This window comes from Muscardinus avellanarius (genome assembly GCF_963383645.1).
Source record: "Muscardinus avellanarius genome assembly, chromosome: 10".
Lineage (NCBI taxonomy): Eukaryota > Metazoa > Chordata > Mammalia > Rodentia > Gliridae > Muscardinus > Muscardinus avellanarius.
In genome coordinates this window covers 66,422,127-66,440,439 of record NC_137796.1, presented here as the reverse complement: position 1 = coordinate 66,440,439, position 18,313 = coordinate 66,422,127, and the positions used below count along the sequence as shown (strand labels likewise).

At 53.3% G+C, this 18,313-nt stretch overlaps 1 protein-coding gene across 1 annotated transcript; it reads right to left on the bottom strand.

Annotated features, from left to right (window-relative positions):
- Positions 1-212: 212 nt before the first annotated feature.
- On the bottom strand, positions 213-18,272 carry ZNF628 (zinc finger protein 628; the record flags this gene model as incomplete). Its single annotated transcript, XM_080703755.1, has 5 exons — positions 213-490; positions 1,561-3,829; positions 3,875-4,551; positions 11,856-12,037; positions 18,268-18,272. The coding sequence occupies 5 exons, from the start codon at positions 18,270-18,272 to the stop codon at positions 213-215; spliced, it is 3,411 nt and encodes a 1,136-aa protein (XP_080559881.1).
- Between the last annotated feature and the right edge of the window lie 41 nt (positions 18,273-18,313).

The window sequence follows — 18,313 nt, the reverse complement described above, 5'->3', positions numbered from 1 at the left end:
CCGGCAGGACAGGCTCCCACACCCGACGACATTCCTACAGTCTGCTTGGACCCCCCCCCTCCCAGTGGTATTCTCGACCTGCCCCTAAACGCGCAGTGCACGCCGACACCAGGCTGCACCGCCCCTCCCGGGCGCCGGGGTGCCCTGAGGGTCCGCGAACCCCTTGGCCACACGCGGGAGAAAGGGCCGCGCTCCCGCCCCCCGCGGTCGTCTCAGCCCCGCGCTGCAGGAGCAGGGCCCCCCGGCACCTCCACGGGTCGCTCGATCCCTAGCCCGAGAGTGGGGGGAACAGGGTCGGGAGGGGGTCGCCGGCGGAAGTGACGTATCCACTCGAGCTGCGGGGGCGGGGCGCCGCCTGCTGGAGCCTTAGCAACTGTTGCCAAGCGTCCCCAGAGCGGGAGAGGAGCGTGGAGGAACTTGCGCGCGGGAGAAGGACCGAGGCGGGGAGATGTGACCCTGCCGAGGGTGCGTGGAGGCGTCCTCTCCGACCCTGGAGAAGGCGCAGCCGGGAAAGGGGACTTGGGTTAAAGCGAGCTGATGCTGGAGGAGAGATGGGAGGCGGAGGGCGGAGCAGTACTTAAAGGCCCCTGGAGGAAGGTTAGCTCGGCTCCTGTCCCCACAAGTCCCTTGTTGCTAAGCGACCTGAGCTCGGGAGGAGGCTCAGTGTGAATGTATTGATTTCCATTGGCGCCAGAGACCTTTATTATGCTCAGCATCCCATCCCTATAGACATACAGCTTGATCTCTGGGATGCCACGGCTCAGAGTGCCCTTCGAGATAAAGACCTCCTGCCCATTTTTCAGATGAGGGGAGGGGTAGAATGTCTTACGGCAAACAAGTGGCAGAGCCAAGATCTGAATCTAATGCCTCCCTGCTGCAGAAACCATAGCATCGCCATCCCCGCCCCTTTAGAGGATAGCCCCATACAAGAGAAGTGGCTGGCCCAAGATGCAAAGCAAGTCTGTCAGCCGGGAAAGAAAGAGGGAAGTCTCCAAGCTCCCAGGTGTGGATACAACCATTGTTTCTTTTGTCCTGCTTCCTCCTCCACCAAAAAAATAAAATAAAATAAAAAAGCCTGGTGTTGTTGCGCACTCTTGTAATCCCAGCATTTGGGAGGCTGAGACAGGAGGATCCGGGTTCACGGCCAGCCTCAGCTACTTAGTGAGAGCGTTTCAAAATAAATAATAAAAAATAGGGCTGGGGTGTAGCTCAAAGGTAGAATGCCCCTGAGTTCTACCCCCAGTACCGCAAAACAAAACAAAAAACAATACAAAGGAGAGATTTTGAGTCTTTTATTAGCAAGCCCATCCTGCAGCCCGTTTCTCTAGGGCTGATCCCCGTCCTGCCAAGGTCAGTGTGTAGGGGTCTTGGCATGGGGTGGACAGAGGTACCAGTCTCTTCAAAATGTGTGCACCAGCTGGACTGCAGGCAAAGTCTGCACAATCTGGATGGAGGGTAGGCCCTGCGAGGCCAGGGTCCCAGGCCCAGCTCCTGTGGGAACTACTTGTACCATTTGGGAGGTGGGAGCTGGTGGAACCCCTGCAGGGGCAGAGGCAGGACCTGGTGGCGTTGGGGCCAGGAGCTGCAGTGTGGCCGCGCCTCCCCCAAGGCTATTATTCTCCAGCAGCTCGGTGGCTGGGGCACTGCGGATGATGAGTAGTTTTTGTCCTGGAGGGCTAGGGGCTGGAGGTTCAGTCAGCCCGGCAGGAAGGGTTTCTACCTCTTGCACACACAGTCGTGTCTGCTCCCCATCAGCTCCACTCAGCACCAGCACACTCTGCAACCCCTCGTCCATCTGCAACGTCTCAAAGAGGACATCCTGCACCACACCAGTGCTAGCTTCACCATCTCCTGCCTGGTCCCCAGGACCTGGGCCTGTGAGCAACTCATCAGCTGCCCCACTCTGAACCACCAGTAGGTTGGGGGCCTCAGTCACAGCTCCCCCATTAGAACTGGAGAGCTGGCCTGCCAGGGGCTGGAGCTGAACTGTGGTCACTTCTTGTGCTGGCTGGAGCTGGACCGTGGTCACTTCCTGTGCCGGCTGGAGCTGGACTGTGGTCACTTCCTGTGCTGGTTGGAGCTGGACCCCACTTACTTCCTGTGGCCCTGTCTCCCCACTCCCTACATTCTGCAGAACAATGAGGCTCTGCCCTCCTCCATTGGCCCCTGGGCTGCCCCCTCCCTGCACCCCCACACTTCCAGGGCCTGGCAGCCAGACTACCCCTGACCCCTGGCCAGCTTTCCCCACTGCCCGTGGACTCTGCCTTGCTCGGCTGACCCCACTCCCAGCAGTGGAAGGCAGCAGGATAAGCTTAGGGGGGGCAGGTGGGGGTGGAGGTGTAGGGGGCTGGACACTGCTGGGAATCAGCTGCAGGCCTTGGGCAGTCTGTACCAGAAGAAATGTCTGGGAGTTAGGGGCCCCAGGGCCCGGTGGCAGGGTCTGGGTGGTGCCCCCGGCCACCTCCAGGGAAAGTGTGGCCTGGAGGTGGGGTAGAACATGGACATCTTGAGTAGCCAGCGGGGCCGGGGCAGCAGCTAGCGGGGCCGGGGGCTGGGCGCCAGCATTGGGGGATGTTGTGGCGCCTGAAGCCGAGTTGGCTGGGGCGTGCGTCCTCATGTGGCGTTGCAGGTAGGCGGCCATGACGAAGCCCCGACCGCAGATGGGGCAGGCGAAGGGACGCTCAGCCGAGTGGGTGCGCTGGTGCAGTAGCAGGTTGGAGGAGTGGGTGAAGGTCTTGGGGCAGAGAGGACAGCGGAAAGGCCGCTCGCCCGTGTGCACGCGCTGGTGCTGCCGCAGGTTGGAGGTCTGTGCGAAGCTCTTGCCGCACACGCCGCAGGAATGGGGCCGCTCGCCCGTGTGCACGTGCCGATGCCGCCGCAGGCACGATGTGTTGCGGAAAGCCTTTCCACACTCCCCGCAGGCATAGGGCCGCTCACCCGAATGCAGCCGCAGGTGGTACTGGTAGTGGGATGACCACTTGAAGGTGAGCCCGCACTGACCACAGGTGAAGGCCCGCAGCCCCGTGTGCACGCGCTGGTGGATGGCCAGTAGCGAGGAGCGCTTGAAGGCTTTGCCGCACTCGCCACACTGGTAGGGCCGTTCGCCCGTGTGGTCCCGGAGGTGGTAGCGCAGCCCCGAGGAGCCCTTGAAGGCCTTGCCACACTCTGCACACTTATAGGGTCGCTCAGTGGAGGCAGGGGCAGATGGGGGCGCCGGCGCTGCAGCAGGGACCAGGGGCTCCTGGGGACAGGTGACCTCCGCAGCCTCGGCCTGCGGGGGCGGGCGCCCGGCCGCCGCCTCTTCCACATGGCACTGCTGGTGTGCCAACAGACTGGCCAGCTGTGGGAAGGCGCCATCACAGCTGCCGCAGCGAAAGGCTTGCCCTCCCGCCGCCCCATGGCTGTGCTGATGGCGGGAGAGGCCGGCCACAGTGCGGAAGGACTTCCCACAGGGGAGGCAAGCGAAGCCAGAGGCTGTGGCAGTAGGGGGTTGCGTCAGGGGGGACTGCGGGGACAGCGACGCCGGGGGCTCGGGCTCGGCCGGGGGCGTCTCTGCCGGCTCATCCTGGGGCTGGGTAGCAGGCCCGGGGCACGGCTGGTGCTCCAGGAGCAGCTCCTCGCTGCCGAAGCCCTGCTCGCAGCCATCACAGCGATACACCAGCTCCACGGTGGTCTCAGCCGCCGCCAAAAAGAGCTCAGGCACCACGGGCGGGGGCTGTGGCGGCGGGGCCGGGGGCGCAGGTGGGCTGCGGGACGGCAGGTGCCTCTGCAGATAGGTGTCTGAGACCAACACCTTGCTGCCCACGCAGGGCTCGCTGGGGGCGGGGGGCTGGGCCGCGGGGGCGGGGCCGGGGCCGGGGGCGGCGCCCGGGGCGGGGCCGTGGGTGCGCTGGTGCAGCTGCAGGTTGGAGGAGTGCGTGAAGGTCTTGGGGCAGAGAGGACAGCGGAAAGGCCTCTCGCCCGTGTGCACGCGCTGGTGCTGCCGCAGGTTGGTGCTCTGCGTGAAGCTCTTGCCGCACACGCCGCAGGTGTAAGGCCGCTCGCCCGTGTGCACGTGTCGGTGGCGCCGCAGGCTGGATGAGTTCTTGAAGGCCTTGGGGCAGTCGGGGCAGGGATAGGGCCGCTCGCCCGTGTGCTGCCGCAGATGGTATTGGTAGTGGGACGACCACTTGAAGGCCAGGCCGCACTGGCCACAGGTGAAGGCCCGCAGCCCTGTGTGCACGCTGCGGTGGATTTGCAGCAGCGAGGAGCGCTTGAAGGCCTTGGGGCAGTCGGGGCACTGGTAGGGGCGCTCGCCGGTGTGTCCCCGCTGGTGGTAGAGGAGGGCTGAGGAGCCCTTAAAGGCCTTGGGGCAGTCGGGGCACTTGTAGGGTCGCTCACCGGTGTGTGTGCGCTGGTGGTGCAGGAGCCGGGATGACCATCGGAAGGACTTGCCACACTCCCCACACTCATACTGGGCTGCTGGGGCGGGAGCGGCAGGGCCAGGCTTCTCCCCAGGCCCCTCCACGGTAGATGCAGGCGCCATGTCTGCGTGGGAGCCCACCATCACACCTGGAGGAAAGATTCAGGATCAGAGAGGCAGGCACTGGGATGGGGTGGCCTCCCTGGGGAACCTGCTGCAGGAGTTCTTCCTTAGGATTTGAGTTTCCAATGGCCTGGGGGGGGGGTGTCAAATGGGGCGCCCAGGATGTGAGAATTGAAGTGTTAAAAATTTCCCAGCAAACTGGGACAAGTTAGCCACGGCTCCAGGATGCTGGCCAACTCCAGGAGGCCAGACAGGTCCCAGAAGGCTAAGCACTGCCTTCCACACTATGCTGGTTTGCTCTGAAGTCAGCTGTGCCCTTAAAGGCACATGGCTTCCTGCCTTGTCCACTCTGTTTTCAAGCCCTTATCCCCCACTCCACCCCAATGCTGGCTCCCACTGCTCCAATCAGCAGAAACTGCCCTGCTCTAAAAGTCCTTCATGATCAGACCCTCGAGCACCCCACTCACCACTATCCAGCCACCCAGTTCACTCCCCTTCGTTCCCCAAATCCCAGACCCACCAGATCTATGACCCCTTGATTGTGTGGGCTCAGCGCCCTCCTCCGGCCACCTTCCTTACCTGGTAAGTGCTATGGGGAATACTACAGCCACGCCCTCACATGCCCAGAGTCGGCAGAACTGTCCTGCTGCACACTCACCCCCACGGCTCTGAAAGCTCCTCTCCACCGCCCTGCATGGCTCACACTGCGTTTCTCTCGCCCATGTACTGTCTCAGGTGACTACTTGGCATGTGTCTTTCTCCTAAAACTTCTTGAGCCTCCTTTACCTTCCTGCTCCCAGCAGGCAACCTTGCCACTGATTATGCCAGTTACCAAAAAATTAATCAGAGCTGGGTGTGGTGGTGCACACTTGTAATCCCAGCATTCAGGAGGCTGAGACAGAATGATCGCGGTTCGTGGACAGCCTCAGCTACTTAGTGTAGCCTTTGCAACTCAGTGAGACCCAGTTTCAAAATAAAGAATAAAACATAGGGCAGGGGGTGTAGCTCAGAGGTCTGAATGCCCCTGGGTTCCATCCCCAGACCCACCAAAAAACTAATCATGTTCCCACCACATCAGTGGGGCTCTTATACTGCCCTTCCACCAGGGGACATCTGGTGATACCTGGAGACACTGCTGCTTGCCTGTCAACTGGAGCCACAGGTACTACTGGCATCTAGCTGGCGGAGGCCAGGGATGCTTTTCGACACTCTAGAATGCACAGGATGGCCCTCCACAACAAAGAAGGATCCAGTCCACAGTGCCTGCAGTGCTGTGGCTAAGGAACTCTGTGTCCCCCATCCCAGGTCTGTGTCCCTGGACGCTGACCTCCACTATCCACTCCATCCTCCAGCCTTCCTCTTTCCTGGACCATTGCCATCAGCATGCCCACAGAACTGTCTCCATCTTCCTAAAGAAGCCAAAACCTCTCCCCATGTTCCCGTCCGGCTCCGGCCTTGCTTCTCTCCATCCCTTTACAGCAGAGCCGCTCAACAGCCGCAGGAGGCTCTTCCCACATCTCGCCACTTGTCACAGACCCCCACTGTGCTGCCAAGTCCTCCTCCCTGCCGTGCTACACCTTCAATGGTTTCAACCACCCTCATCTGGCTCCTTTTCTCCCTGGAAACCCTAAACCCCCTTGGACAACTTTACACCCCCAAAACTGATGACTCCAAATGGGAGCTCTGCCCAAGACTCCTCTGCTGGATTGTGCCGCCCAGGCCTCCCACATGCCAGGCAAGTGCCGCGCCACTGTGTTACACCCCAGCCATTATTATTATTATTATTATTATTTTTTTTTATGGTACTGGGGATGGAACACAGTGACATTCTACCTCAGCCCTATTTTGTATTATTTATTTGGAAACAGGGTCTCACTGAGTTGCAAAGGACTTCACTAAGTAGCTGAGGCTGTCTTCGAACCACAATTATCCTGTCTTAGCCTCCCAAATACTGGGATTACAAGCATGTGCCACCACACCTGGCTCTTATTCTTATTTTCCTTTCCCTTTTTTTTTTTTTTTTTTTTGGTGGTACTGGGGTTCTTGGAAACCCTTCTACCTCCAGGCTACACTCCCAGACACCTATTCTTTATATTTTTATTTGAAACAGGGTAAATTAAGCCAACAAGGCTGGCTTCGAACCTGCGCAATCCTCCTGTCTCCACCTCCCAAGCATGGGGATTACAAGCGTGCGCCACCACGCCCAGCACCTTATTTTACTTTGAAATGGGGTTTTACTAAGTACCCCAGGTTGGCCTGAAACTTGGGCTTCTCTTGCCTCAGACTTCCAAGTGGCGGGGATGATAGCTGTGCAGCACCATGCCCAACGAGACTGTGCCACTTCAACAGCTGACAGACACATCAAACGTAACACGACCAAAATAAGAATCTAGTTTGTAGCCCCTGCACCCGAAACAAAAATTAAAATGCCCTACTCAACCCATAGTCTTCCCTGAAAGCAGGGAATGAAGCCCTATTCTCTAGACAAAAAGCCATTGTTCTCTTTACCTCTTTTCTCTCTCTTTCTGTATTATCAACCTGTCAGCACATTCCTCTGTCCCATGGGAAGGGATTCAGAATCTGGCCACTTTAACGAGCACCACTATCTCTCTCCTGGGCAGCTGCAACGTCCTCCTAACAGACCTGCATGCCTCTTCTCTCACCCTTCCTACCCCAGTCCATTCCCAGCTAAGGAAACCTGTCAAAACTTTCTGCAAGCCAGGCATGGTGGTGCACACTTTTAATCCCTGCATTCAGGAGGCTGAGACTCGAGGATTATGGTTGTGGCCAGCCTCAGCTACTTAGTGAGGTCCTTTGAAACTCAGTGAGACCCTGTTTCAAAATAAAGAATAGAACTGGGCATGGTGGCACACACTTGTAATCCCAGCATCTGGGAGGCTGAGACAGGAGGATCATGATTCAAGGACAGCCTCAGCTACTTAGGTCCTTCGCAATTCAGTGAGGCCCTGTTTCAAAATAAAGAATAAAAAATTGGGCTGGGGTGTAGCTCAGAGGTAGAATGCCCTTGGGTTCCATCCCCAGTGCCGCAGAAAAAGAAAAAAGAAAGAAAGAAAGAAAGAAAGAAAGAAAGAAAGAAAGAAAGAAAGAAAGAAACAGCATACACACATAAAAACTTTCTGCAGAGCTGGGCATGAGACAGGAGGATCACAGGTGCCAGAACAGCCTCAGCCAAGTAACGAGAATTTCATCGACCTAGTGATCCTTTTTCAAAATAAAAATAAACCAGGCATGGTAGCACACACTTGTAATCCCAGTACTTGGGAGGCTGAGACAGGAGGATTACAGGTTCAAGGACAGTCTCAGTTACTTAGTGAGGCTCTCCATAATTTAGTGAGACCTTGTTTCAAAATAAAGAATAAAATATGGCCAGGCATGGTGGCGCACGCTTGTAATCCCGGTACTTGGGAGGCTGAGACAGGAGGATCGCACAGGTTCGAAGCCAGCCTCAGCTACTTAGTGAGGCTCTCAGCAACTCAGTGAGACCCTGTTTCCAAATAAAATAGAAAATAGGTCTGGGAGTATAGCCTCTGGGTTCCACCCCCAGTACCACACACAAAAAATAAATAAAATAAAATAAAAAATAAAGAATAAAATATGGCTAGACCCCCAGCCCTATTTTATTTTGAAACAGGGTCTCTCTAAGTTACCAAAAGCTGCTGGCCTTGAACCTGGGATCCTCCTGTCTCAGTCTCCCATGTACTAGGATTACAGGCTTATGTCCTGGTGCATTTATTACCTTCTAAGTACTACAGAACCAGCATTTCTCAACCCCAGCAGTACAGAGAACTGTGGCTGCACTATTCTTTTTTTAGAGGGATACTGGGGCTTGATCCCAGGGGCATTCTACCCTTGAGCAACACCCCCAGCCCTATTTAATTTTTTATTTGGAAACAGGGTCTCATTAAGTTGTGGAGGGCCTCACTAAATTGCTGAGGCTGGCTTCCAGCCTGCACTCTATGATACCCTGATGCCCTGTCTCTGCCTTCCAAGTACTAGCATTACAAGTGTGCACCACCCAGCTTTGCACCATTCCTTGTCAAAGTGGGGTGCCCCATACGTTGCTGAGTGCCCAATAATGTCCTTGAACTTGGCCCCACCGGACTCCTGCAGTTGTGACAACCAAAACGTGGTCAAACTGACCCTTGAGTGTTGGGCCTGCCTCTACACTGTTTAGAGTCCACTCCTACCTGGAGTCTTTGCTTCAAGCTTCCCCCCAGAGAGTAGCATCACCCCCAGCTGCCAACCACCGCTCTATCACACACATGCTTCCTGTTTTACTCTGCCATGAAAGCAAGGACCTATGTCTTGTTTACTGTTGTCCTAGCACCTATTTTAAAACATGGCACAGTGTGCTCAGTAAGCACAGTTTGCATGAACCAGGCAGCAGGGCATCCCCTCTGGACAGGTTATAAAGATTTCCTTTAGCCGGGTGTGGTGGCGCACGCTTGTAGGCCCAGCGCTTGGGAGGCCGAGACAGAAAGATTGCGTGGATTTGAAGCTAGCCTCGGCTACTTAGTGAGGCTCACAGTAATTTACACCCTGTTTGCAAATAAGTTATAATATAGGTCTGGGAGTGTAGTCTGGAGGTAGAAGGACCCTGGGTTCCACCCCCAGTACCAAAAGAAGTAAAAAAATAAAGATTTCCCTTTAAAAAATGGAAGTTAAGACATGCGAGGTGATGGACGCTTGTAATCCCAGCATATGGGAGGCTGAGACAGGAGGATCTTGCTTCCTGGACAGCTTCAGCTATCACTTAGGGAGGCCCTTTGCAACACAGTGAGACCCTGTTTCAAAATAGAGAATAAAAAATAGGGCTGGGAGTGTAGCTCAGAAGTAGAATGCCCGTGGGGTTCCATCCCCAGTACAGCAAGGGAGAGAGAGAGGGGAGGGGGGGGAGAAAGATTAGTTAGGTATCTGGGTGTGGTGGTGCATGCTTATAATCCTAGCATTTGGGAGACTGATACGGGAGGATCACGGTTCAAGGACAGCCTCAGCTACTTAGTGAGGCCCCTTGCAACTTGGTGAAACCCTATTACAAAATAAAGAATAAAAAATAAGGCCGAGGGGTGTAGCTCAGGGGTAGAATGCCCCAGGTTCCATCCCCAGTACTGTAATAAATAAACAAATAAATAAATAAATAAATATGGAAGTTAGCCATTATGGTGGGCCACACTTGTAATCCCAGTACTTGGGAGGTTTGAGACAGAAGGATTGCAGGTTCAAGGAAGTCTCAACTACTTAGTGAGGCTCTCCATAATTTAGTGAGACCTTGTTTCAAAATAAATAAAATAGGACTGAGGCTAGAGCTCAGAGGTAAAATGGTTCTGAGTTCAATCCCCAGTACCACAAAATAATAATATTAAAAAAATAATAATAACAACAATAATAATAGTGGAAGTTAGCCAGGCATGGTGGCCCACACTTGTAATCCCAGTACTTGAGAAGCTGAGACTGGAGGATCACAGGCTTGCAGCCAGCCTCAGTAACCTCGTAATAAGGCCCTGTTTAAAAAATAAAGAATACGCCGGGTGTGGTGGTGCACGCTTGTAATCCCAGTATCCAGAAGGCTGAGACCAGAGGATTGCGGTTCGCAGACAGCCTCAGCTACTTAGTGAGGCCCTCTGCAACTCAGTGAGACCCGGTTTCAAAATAAAGGATAAAAAATAGGGCAGAGGGTGTAGCTCAGAGGTCGAATGCCCCTGGGTTCCATCCCCAGACCCACACACACACACAAATAATAATAATAATTAAAAAAATAAAGAATAGGCTGGGCGTGGTGGCAAACGCTTGTAATCCCAGTATTTGGGAGGCTGAGACCGGAGGATTGTGGTTCGCGGACAGCCTCAGCTACTTAGTGAGGCCCTCTGCAACTCACTGAGACCCGGTTTCAAAATAAAGGATAAAAAATAGGGCATAGGGTGTAGCTCGGAGGTCGAATGCCCCTGGGTTCCATCCCCAGACCCGCAAAAAAATATAAATAAATAAATAAATAAAAATTAAAAATAAACAATAGCACTTTGTAATCCCCGCAGTTGGAAGGCTGAGACAGGAGGATCACACAGGTTTGAAGCCAGCCTCAGCTACTTAGTGAGGCTCTCAGCAACTTAGTGACACCATGTTTCCAAATAAAATATAAAAAATAGGTCTAGAAGTATAGCCCGGAGGTAGAAAGCCCCTGGGTTCCACCCCAAGTACCACCTAAAAATAAATAAAAAAATAAAGAATAAAAAATAGGGCTGGAGGTTTAGTTCAGAGGTAGAAAGGTCCTAGGTTCAATCTCTAGTACCGCAAATAAACAAATAAAATTGGTCTGGAGGTGTAGCTGAAACGTTGAAGCTCCCTTGGGTTCAACAATCCCCAATACCACCAAAAAAAGAAAGGAAGGAAGGAAGAATGGATGGATGGATGGATGGATGGATGGATGGATGGATGGGGCTGGGGGTGTAACTTGGAGGTAGAATGCCCCTGGGTTCAATCCCCAGTAACACACACGTCCACTGTAACCTGCAATCAATCTGAAGAGACTAACGGTTCCAAGACACTGCATGAGCTTTTATATTTTTTGGTACTGGGGCTTGAACCCAGGGACGTTCTATCTCTCAGCGACTCCCCCAGCCCTATTTCTTATTTTGAAATAGGGTCTCACTAAGTTGCGGAGGACCTCGGTAAATTGACGAGGCTGACCGCGAGTCTCAACCTTCCAAGTACTGGGATCACAGTCTTGCACGTGCTTTTGAGAAACCCAGCATGGCCTCTCTAACTCGAGATGCCTAGCGCCCTGGAAAAGCAGGGATTCATCTTAGCAAACAGCGGCTCCTTTAAAAGGCCGAACCACACCTTTCCAGGAGGCTGGACTTCCCCTTTAAGAGGGTGCTCCAGCTGCATACCTCTCCACCCTAGTTCAGCTAAACTAGAGGTCGCTGTGAAGCAGTCAGAATTCTGGCGCTTTTTCTCCAATGTCTGAGATATCGCCACTGGCTTTTAGTGATGCAATCCCTTTTGAGAAAGCAGAACGGAGGCGGAGTGGGAGCGGGAATCTCTGTAAATCGCAAAGCCCGTCCGGCCCTCAAAACGCCGACCCTTGCCCTTTAAGAGGGCGGAGCCGGCTCAATGGACAAAAGTCGGAGGTGAAAGGGAATCCTGCCCTTTAAGGCGCCCCTTCCGGTTTCACGCTCGCCGTTTCCCAAACGACTCCGCCCTCTGGCCCCTCCCCCCGCCCTCCGGTCTCTCACCTGCGGCCCCGGTCGGGGGGACCAGGCGGGAGCCCTAGGAGCTCCCCGCGGGGGCCGACGGGAAGGGGGTCCGGCACCGCGCTGCAGCAGCGGGGGCCCGGGAGGGGCGGGGGCGCGCTCCCTCCCGACGGCCCCCGGCGCGAGGCACCCAACCTTTATCGGTGGCCTCTCGCTCACACAAACCCCGACGTCGCGCCGTGCGTCATGACGCAGCGCGCCGCTGGCCCCGCCCCCGGCCTCGGCCTGGGCGCCCTGGGTCCTACGCGCCTACGCGGCCGCAGACGCCGGGACGCTCGGCGCCTCCTGGGAGCCCACCCCAGGGCGCGCTTCAGAGCCGGGCGCCGGCGCGGGTGTAAACGACCTCCGGGGAAGTCGAGGCCAAGCCCTGGCTCCGACCCCAGCTCCTGGCGCGTCCCGACCCTGGAGGAAGCCCAGAATTCCCAGAGCCTCGTCCTTTCCGCTCCCTCCGCCGGCCTCTGCGTTTGGGCCCCCGGGCTTTTCCGCCGCTCGCCCAGGCGCAGGGTTTCTTAGCCAGGGTCGGCCCTCCTGCGAGGAGCCCCGTGCGTCGTGGAGCGGCCAGCAGGAGCCGGGGCCTCTGCCCCCCAGGCAGACACTGCCCCGTGGCCTCCTGACGCTGCGAGGCGACCGCTGGTGGGGGCCTCAACCCCTGCTCCCGGGCCTGCCTCTGACCCTGCCGGCCAGCATGACCGGTGGCAAAGCTGCTTCAAAGTCTTCCCGCCATCCCGTCTCCCTGTTACCAATAGCATGCCCCTATCAGTTTACTGACCCAAGGGATGAAGACCTAGCGCCCGTGGGTCTGATAAAGCATCAATCCAGCCTGGTGTGGCGCTGCATTCTTGTAATTCTAGTTACTTGGGAGCCTGAGACAGGAGGATCACAGGTTCTAGGCCAGCCCCAACTTAGGCTGTCAGCAACTTGAGACTGTTTCAAAAAGTAAAATAGGGCTGAGGATGTAGCTCAGAGCTAGGTTCAATCCCCAGTGCTAAATAAGTTATTTAAAAATAAAATAGGAGCCGGGCGTGGTGGCGCACGCTTGTAATCCCTGCGCTTGGGAGGCAGAAACAGGAGGATCGCGCAGGTTCGAAGCCATCCCCGCGCGCTGGCTTAGGAGACCCTGTTTCCAAATAAAAAAATGTAAAAATAGGTCTGGGAGTGTAGCCCGGAGGTAGAAGGGCTTCCAGGAACCCCAGTACCACCAAAAAATAAATAAATAAATAAATAAATAATAAATAAAAAAAATAAAATAGGAAGCCGGGCGTGGTGGCGCACGCTTGTGATCCCAGCATTCAGGAGGCTGAGACCGGAGGATCACGGTTCATGGACAGCCTCAGCTATTTAGTGAGGCCATCCGCAACTTAGTGAGACCCTGTTTCAAAATAAAGAATAAAAATAGGACAGGAGGTGTAGCTTGGAGGTCGAATGCCCCTGGATTCCATCCCCAGACCCCCCCCCACTATATCTGTCTATATCTATCTATCTATCTATCTATATCTGGGGGTGTAGTTACACAGTAGAATGACCCTGAGTTCAATTCCCAGTAAGCCCCCCCACATACACATATCACCTCAAGGACAACTTAGGTGTGAACTGTGTTTTTTCTGATAAGCACACCCTGATAAGCACACCTATGTGACCCTGAAGAGCTAAATCTTTTTTTTTTTTTTTTTTTTTGGTGGTACTGGGGTTCCTGGAAACCCTTCTACCTCCGGGCTACACTCCCAGACATATTTTTATACTTTTTTATTTGGAAACAGAGTCTCTTAAACCAGTGCGGCTGGCTGTCCGCCTCCCAAGCGCAGGGATTACAAGCTTGCCCCACCATGCCCGGCGAGCTAACTCTTAAAAGGGACTTGATTCCTATGGGGAGGATCCAGGGTTTGGTTCTTAATGTTTTAAGTTCTTAATGTTTTAAGTTCACTGGTTTCTGTGATTTGCTTGCAAATCAAAATTATTTGATTTGGCAAATTAGGGCAAGTACTGAAATTTGGTTTCACGCTAAGGCAAATGACCCTCCTTCGGGTCATTTTCTGTCCTTGCCCAGAAGGCCAGCCTGTCCCTGCTATCTCCTGATGGAAAGACCCAATACTAGGGGGTGTCCCTTGGTACATTCTCCATGACATTTTAGGCCCATTAGAACAGGGATCTGTTCTCTTTGTGCCTAAGTATCAGAGCAATCAGTACTGTGTGGTGACTGAATTTTTTTTTTTTTTTTTCGGTACTAGGGATGGAACCCAGGGGCATTCTACCTCCAAGCTGCACCCCCAGCCCTATTTTTTTTTATTCCAGCTACATTCCCAGACCTATTTTTTATAATTTATTTAGAAACAGGGTCTCTTAAACCAGCTGATGCTGGCTTCAAACCTGTGCGATCTTCCTTTCTCAGCCTCCAAAGCACAGGGATTACAAGCTTGCACCACCATGCCCAGCTTTATTCTACATTACATTTTGAAACAGTGTCTCACTAAATTGCAGAGGGCCTCACTAAGTAGCTGAGGCTGTCCTCAAACCGCAATCCTTCTGTCCCAGCCTCCCAAATGCTGGGATTACAAGCGAGTGACACCACACCTGGAATGGAATCCAGGAGCGTTCTACCTCTGAGCTACACTTAACCCCAATCATTCATTTATTCATTCATTCATTTTTGCAGTACTGGGGATTGAGCCTAGAGGTGTTCTGCCTCCAAGCCACACCCCCAGCCCTAAACGGTCTCACTGAGTTGTAGAGGGCTTCACTAAGTAGCTGAGGCTGGCTGCAAAACTGCAGTCCTCCTGTCTCAGCCCCACCAAGTACTGAGATTACAAGCTAGCTCCTCCATGCCTGGCTCCCTATTTTTTTTTTTTTTTTTTGAAACAGCGTCTCACTAGGTGGCTGAGAGTCTCATTAGTTTTTGAGGCTGTCCTCAAACCCGTGATCCTCCTTATGTGCCACCATGCCCAACATGACTGAATTGTTATGCCCTCTCAGTTTCCAAGCTCACCTGGGCAGGCTGGAACTGGGGACTGGTCTGAGCTGATTTGGACCTTCCCTTGTCCTATAGGATCTTTGGAATGTCTACAGTGCATCCCCGCAGTGTCTTGGTGATATCTGTCATGCATTCCTGTGAGCAAAATCTTTGATGTCCATCACAGCCTGAACACACTTTTCAGTTCAGAAAAGGGAAGAAAAGCCAGGCGTGGTGGCGCACGCTTGTAATCCCCGCACTTGGGAGGCTGAGACAGGAGGATCCCACAGGTTCGAAGCCAGCCTCAGCTACTTAGTGAGGCTCTCATCAACTTAGTGAGACCCTGTTTCCAAATAAAATATAAAAAAAATAGGTCTGGGAGTATAGCCCAGAGGTAGAAGGCCCCTGGGTTCTACTCCCAGTACCACCACCAAAAAAGGAAGAAAAAAAAAAGGAAACTGCCACCCCAGGACTTGGGAGGCTGAGACAGGAAGATCACAGATTCAAGCCCAGCCTCAGCAATTTAGCAAGAACTGTTTCAAAATAGGAAATAGGGCTGAGGGTGGAGCGTGGAGGTAGAATGTCCATGGGTTCAATTCCTGGTACCAAAGGAAAAAAAGGATGGTCCATGCATATGCAACGGCAAATGATGGGAGGAAGCGCAGGCCAGCCCTGTGTCCAGTTCTCTATAAGCTAAGGGTCTTAGGATGCAAAGGAGAGGTGGGGGTACCCCTGTTCCACCCACATCAGCTCAGTCCTTGACCTGTCTTTGAATCCTTGAATGTAGAATACTCTGTTAACCCTACAAGGGACAATATCATGCCCCTCATACTGAAACTGAAAATCCAGGAACTAAAGATAGTAAACTAAAGGATAAGACCAAACGAAGCTGGACATGGTAGCACATACTTGTAATCCCAGTACTTGGAAGGCTGAGACAAGAGGATCACAGGTTTGAGGCCAGCCTCAGCAATTTAGTGAGAGCCTGTTTCAAAATAAACATGAAAGGCAGGTGTGGTGGGACACACTTGTAATCCCAGTATTTGGGAGGAAGAGACAGAAGGGTTGTTTAAGGACAGTGTCAACAAGTAGTGAGACTCTCATCAACCCACTGAGACCTGTTTAAAAAATAAAAGTAAAACAGGGCTGGGGGTAGCTCAGAGGTAGAATGCTCCAATCCCCAGTACCAAAAACAAGACAAACAAAAACTATGTAAAGGCATGGGGTTGTAGCTCAGAGGTAGAATGCCCCTGAGTTCAATCCTTAGTACCACCAACAAAAACAAAAGCAGGGCTTGGTGGTACATACTTGTAATCCCAGTACTTGGGAGGGTGAGACAGGAGGATGGTGAGTTTGCAGCCAGCCTCTACTATTTAGTGAGGCCTTCTGTAACTTAGTGAGACCCTGTTTCAAAATAAAGAATAAAAGCCAGGCATGGTAGAGTACATTTGTAATCCCAGTACTTGGGAGGCTGAGACAGTCATGTTCACAGCCAGCCTCAGCTACTTAATGAAGCATTCCGCAACTTAATGAGAACCTATTTCAAAATAAAGAAAATATAGGCTGGGGGTGTACCTTGAAGGTAGAATGCCCCTGAGTTCAATCCCCAGGACCACACACAAAATTAAATAAATAAATAAACAAACAAATAAACAGGGCAGGGGATATAGCTTGGAGGTAGAATGCCCTTGGGTTCAATCCCTAGTACCACAAAATAAATAAGAAATAAAAAAATAAAGAAATAACCAGCATTTGGGAGGCTGAGATTGGAGGATCGCGGTTCGGGGACAGCCTCAGCTACCTTAGTGAGGCCCTCTGCAACTCAGTGAGACCCGGTTTCAAAAGAAAGAATAAAAAAATAGGGCAGAGGGTGTAGTTCGGAAGTCAAATGCCCCTGGGTTCCATCCCCAGACCCGCAAAATAAATAAATAAAGAAATAAAATAGGGCTGGAGTTTGTAGCTCAGAGGTTGAATGTCCCTGGGTTCAATTCTTGGTACCTCTGAGCTACACACTGTCCAGACCTAGTTTATTTTTTATCTTGAAACAGAGTCTCACTAAGTTATTGAGGCTGAGCTTGAACCTGTGACCCTGCTTAGTACTCAGCCCCAAATGCTGGGGTTACAGGTCTGCAGCCACCTTACCTGGCAGGGCCTGGAACCTTGAGCAGGGTCTCCCAGCACAAGCCAAGGCGCTGGCGCCCCCTGGTGGAGCATCTCAAGGCCAGACCGCCCACCCCCTCACCCCCCTAGGTGGCTACCTCTTGTCTGTGTTCTTGCTGGCTCACGATTGCCAGCAAATGCTGCTTTTGACTGCTGGGTGGGGAGTACAGGTCAACTCCTGGAGCTGGGCTAGAAAAGGCCGTGCCCTCCGACCCTTCAGAGACCTGGGGGTCCACTTGTTGAGGAAAAAAAGAAAAAGCCAGAAATGGTGGGAGAGCCGAAGACATATATGATAGGAGAGCAGGTCACAGACGAGACGACCAAGAGGGCCGGGCATGGTGGCCCACGCCTGTAATCCCAGTATGGGGGAGGCTGAGGGAGGAGGATGGCAGGTTCAAGGCCAGCTTCAACAATTTAGCAAGACCATCAGCAAGTTAGGTAGACACTGTTTCAAGATAAAAAAAATAAAATAAAATAGAGCTGAGGGTGTAGCTCAGAGGTAGAATTCCCCTGGGTTCATGCCCCAGAACCACAAAGAGGGAGGGAGGGAGGGAGGGAGGGAGGGAGGGAGGGAGGGAGGGAAGAAGATGGAGGAGGAGGAGGAGGAGGAGGAGGAGGAGGAGGAGGAGGAGGAGGAAAGAAGAGGAGAGGAGACAGAGGAGAGGAGACAGAGGAGAGACTTGTAGATACCAGGGAGAGACACAGGTCTAGGAGGCACAGAGAAAGACAGCAGGCGAGGGAGGTTGAACAGAGTGTGCCAGAGGCCATCAGAGGGCTAGAGCCACCTGAGAGAGGGGGAGTTCCTGCATGTCCCCAGCAGGAACTCATCATAAGAGGCCTGTCCTCTCTACTACCACCATCAGGGACTATGTAAAATGACTTGGGGGGGGCTGGGCGTGGTGGCGCACCCTTGTAATCTCAGCATTCGTGGTTTGCAGACAGCCTCAGCTACTCAGTGAGGCCCTTGACAACTTAGTGAGACCCTGTTTCAAAATAAAGAATAAAAAAATAGAGCTCGGAGGTCGAATGCCCCTGGGTTTCATCCCCAGACCCGCAAAAAAAAAAAAAAAAAAAAAAAAAAAAAGAAAGAAAGAAAGAAAGAAAGAAAGACAAAAAGAAAAAGAAAAAGCCTTGGGGGTCTCCTTGCCCCTCAGAGCTTTACCCTCTCCACCTCCTCTGCTAACTCTGCTATGTGACCCTCAGAATTTGGTTGGTGGGTCCAAAAAAATTTGCCCCTCCAGCTGTCTGGAGACCTTGGGCCTCAATTTCCCCTAAATGCCAGGCTGGGAGCAGAGGGAGAAAAGTGAGTGTGTGTGTGTGGAGGGAAGTCTGGCAGTGAGTGGGTGGATGTGACATATCTGCCTCACCCCATGAGGTCCCAGCACCCATTCTCTCCCACCCACAGCCGCCCCC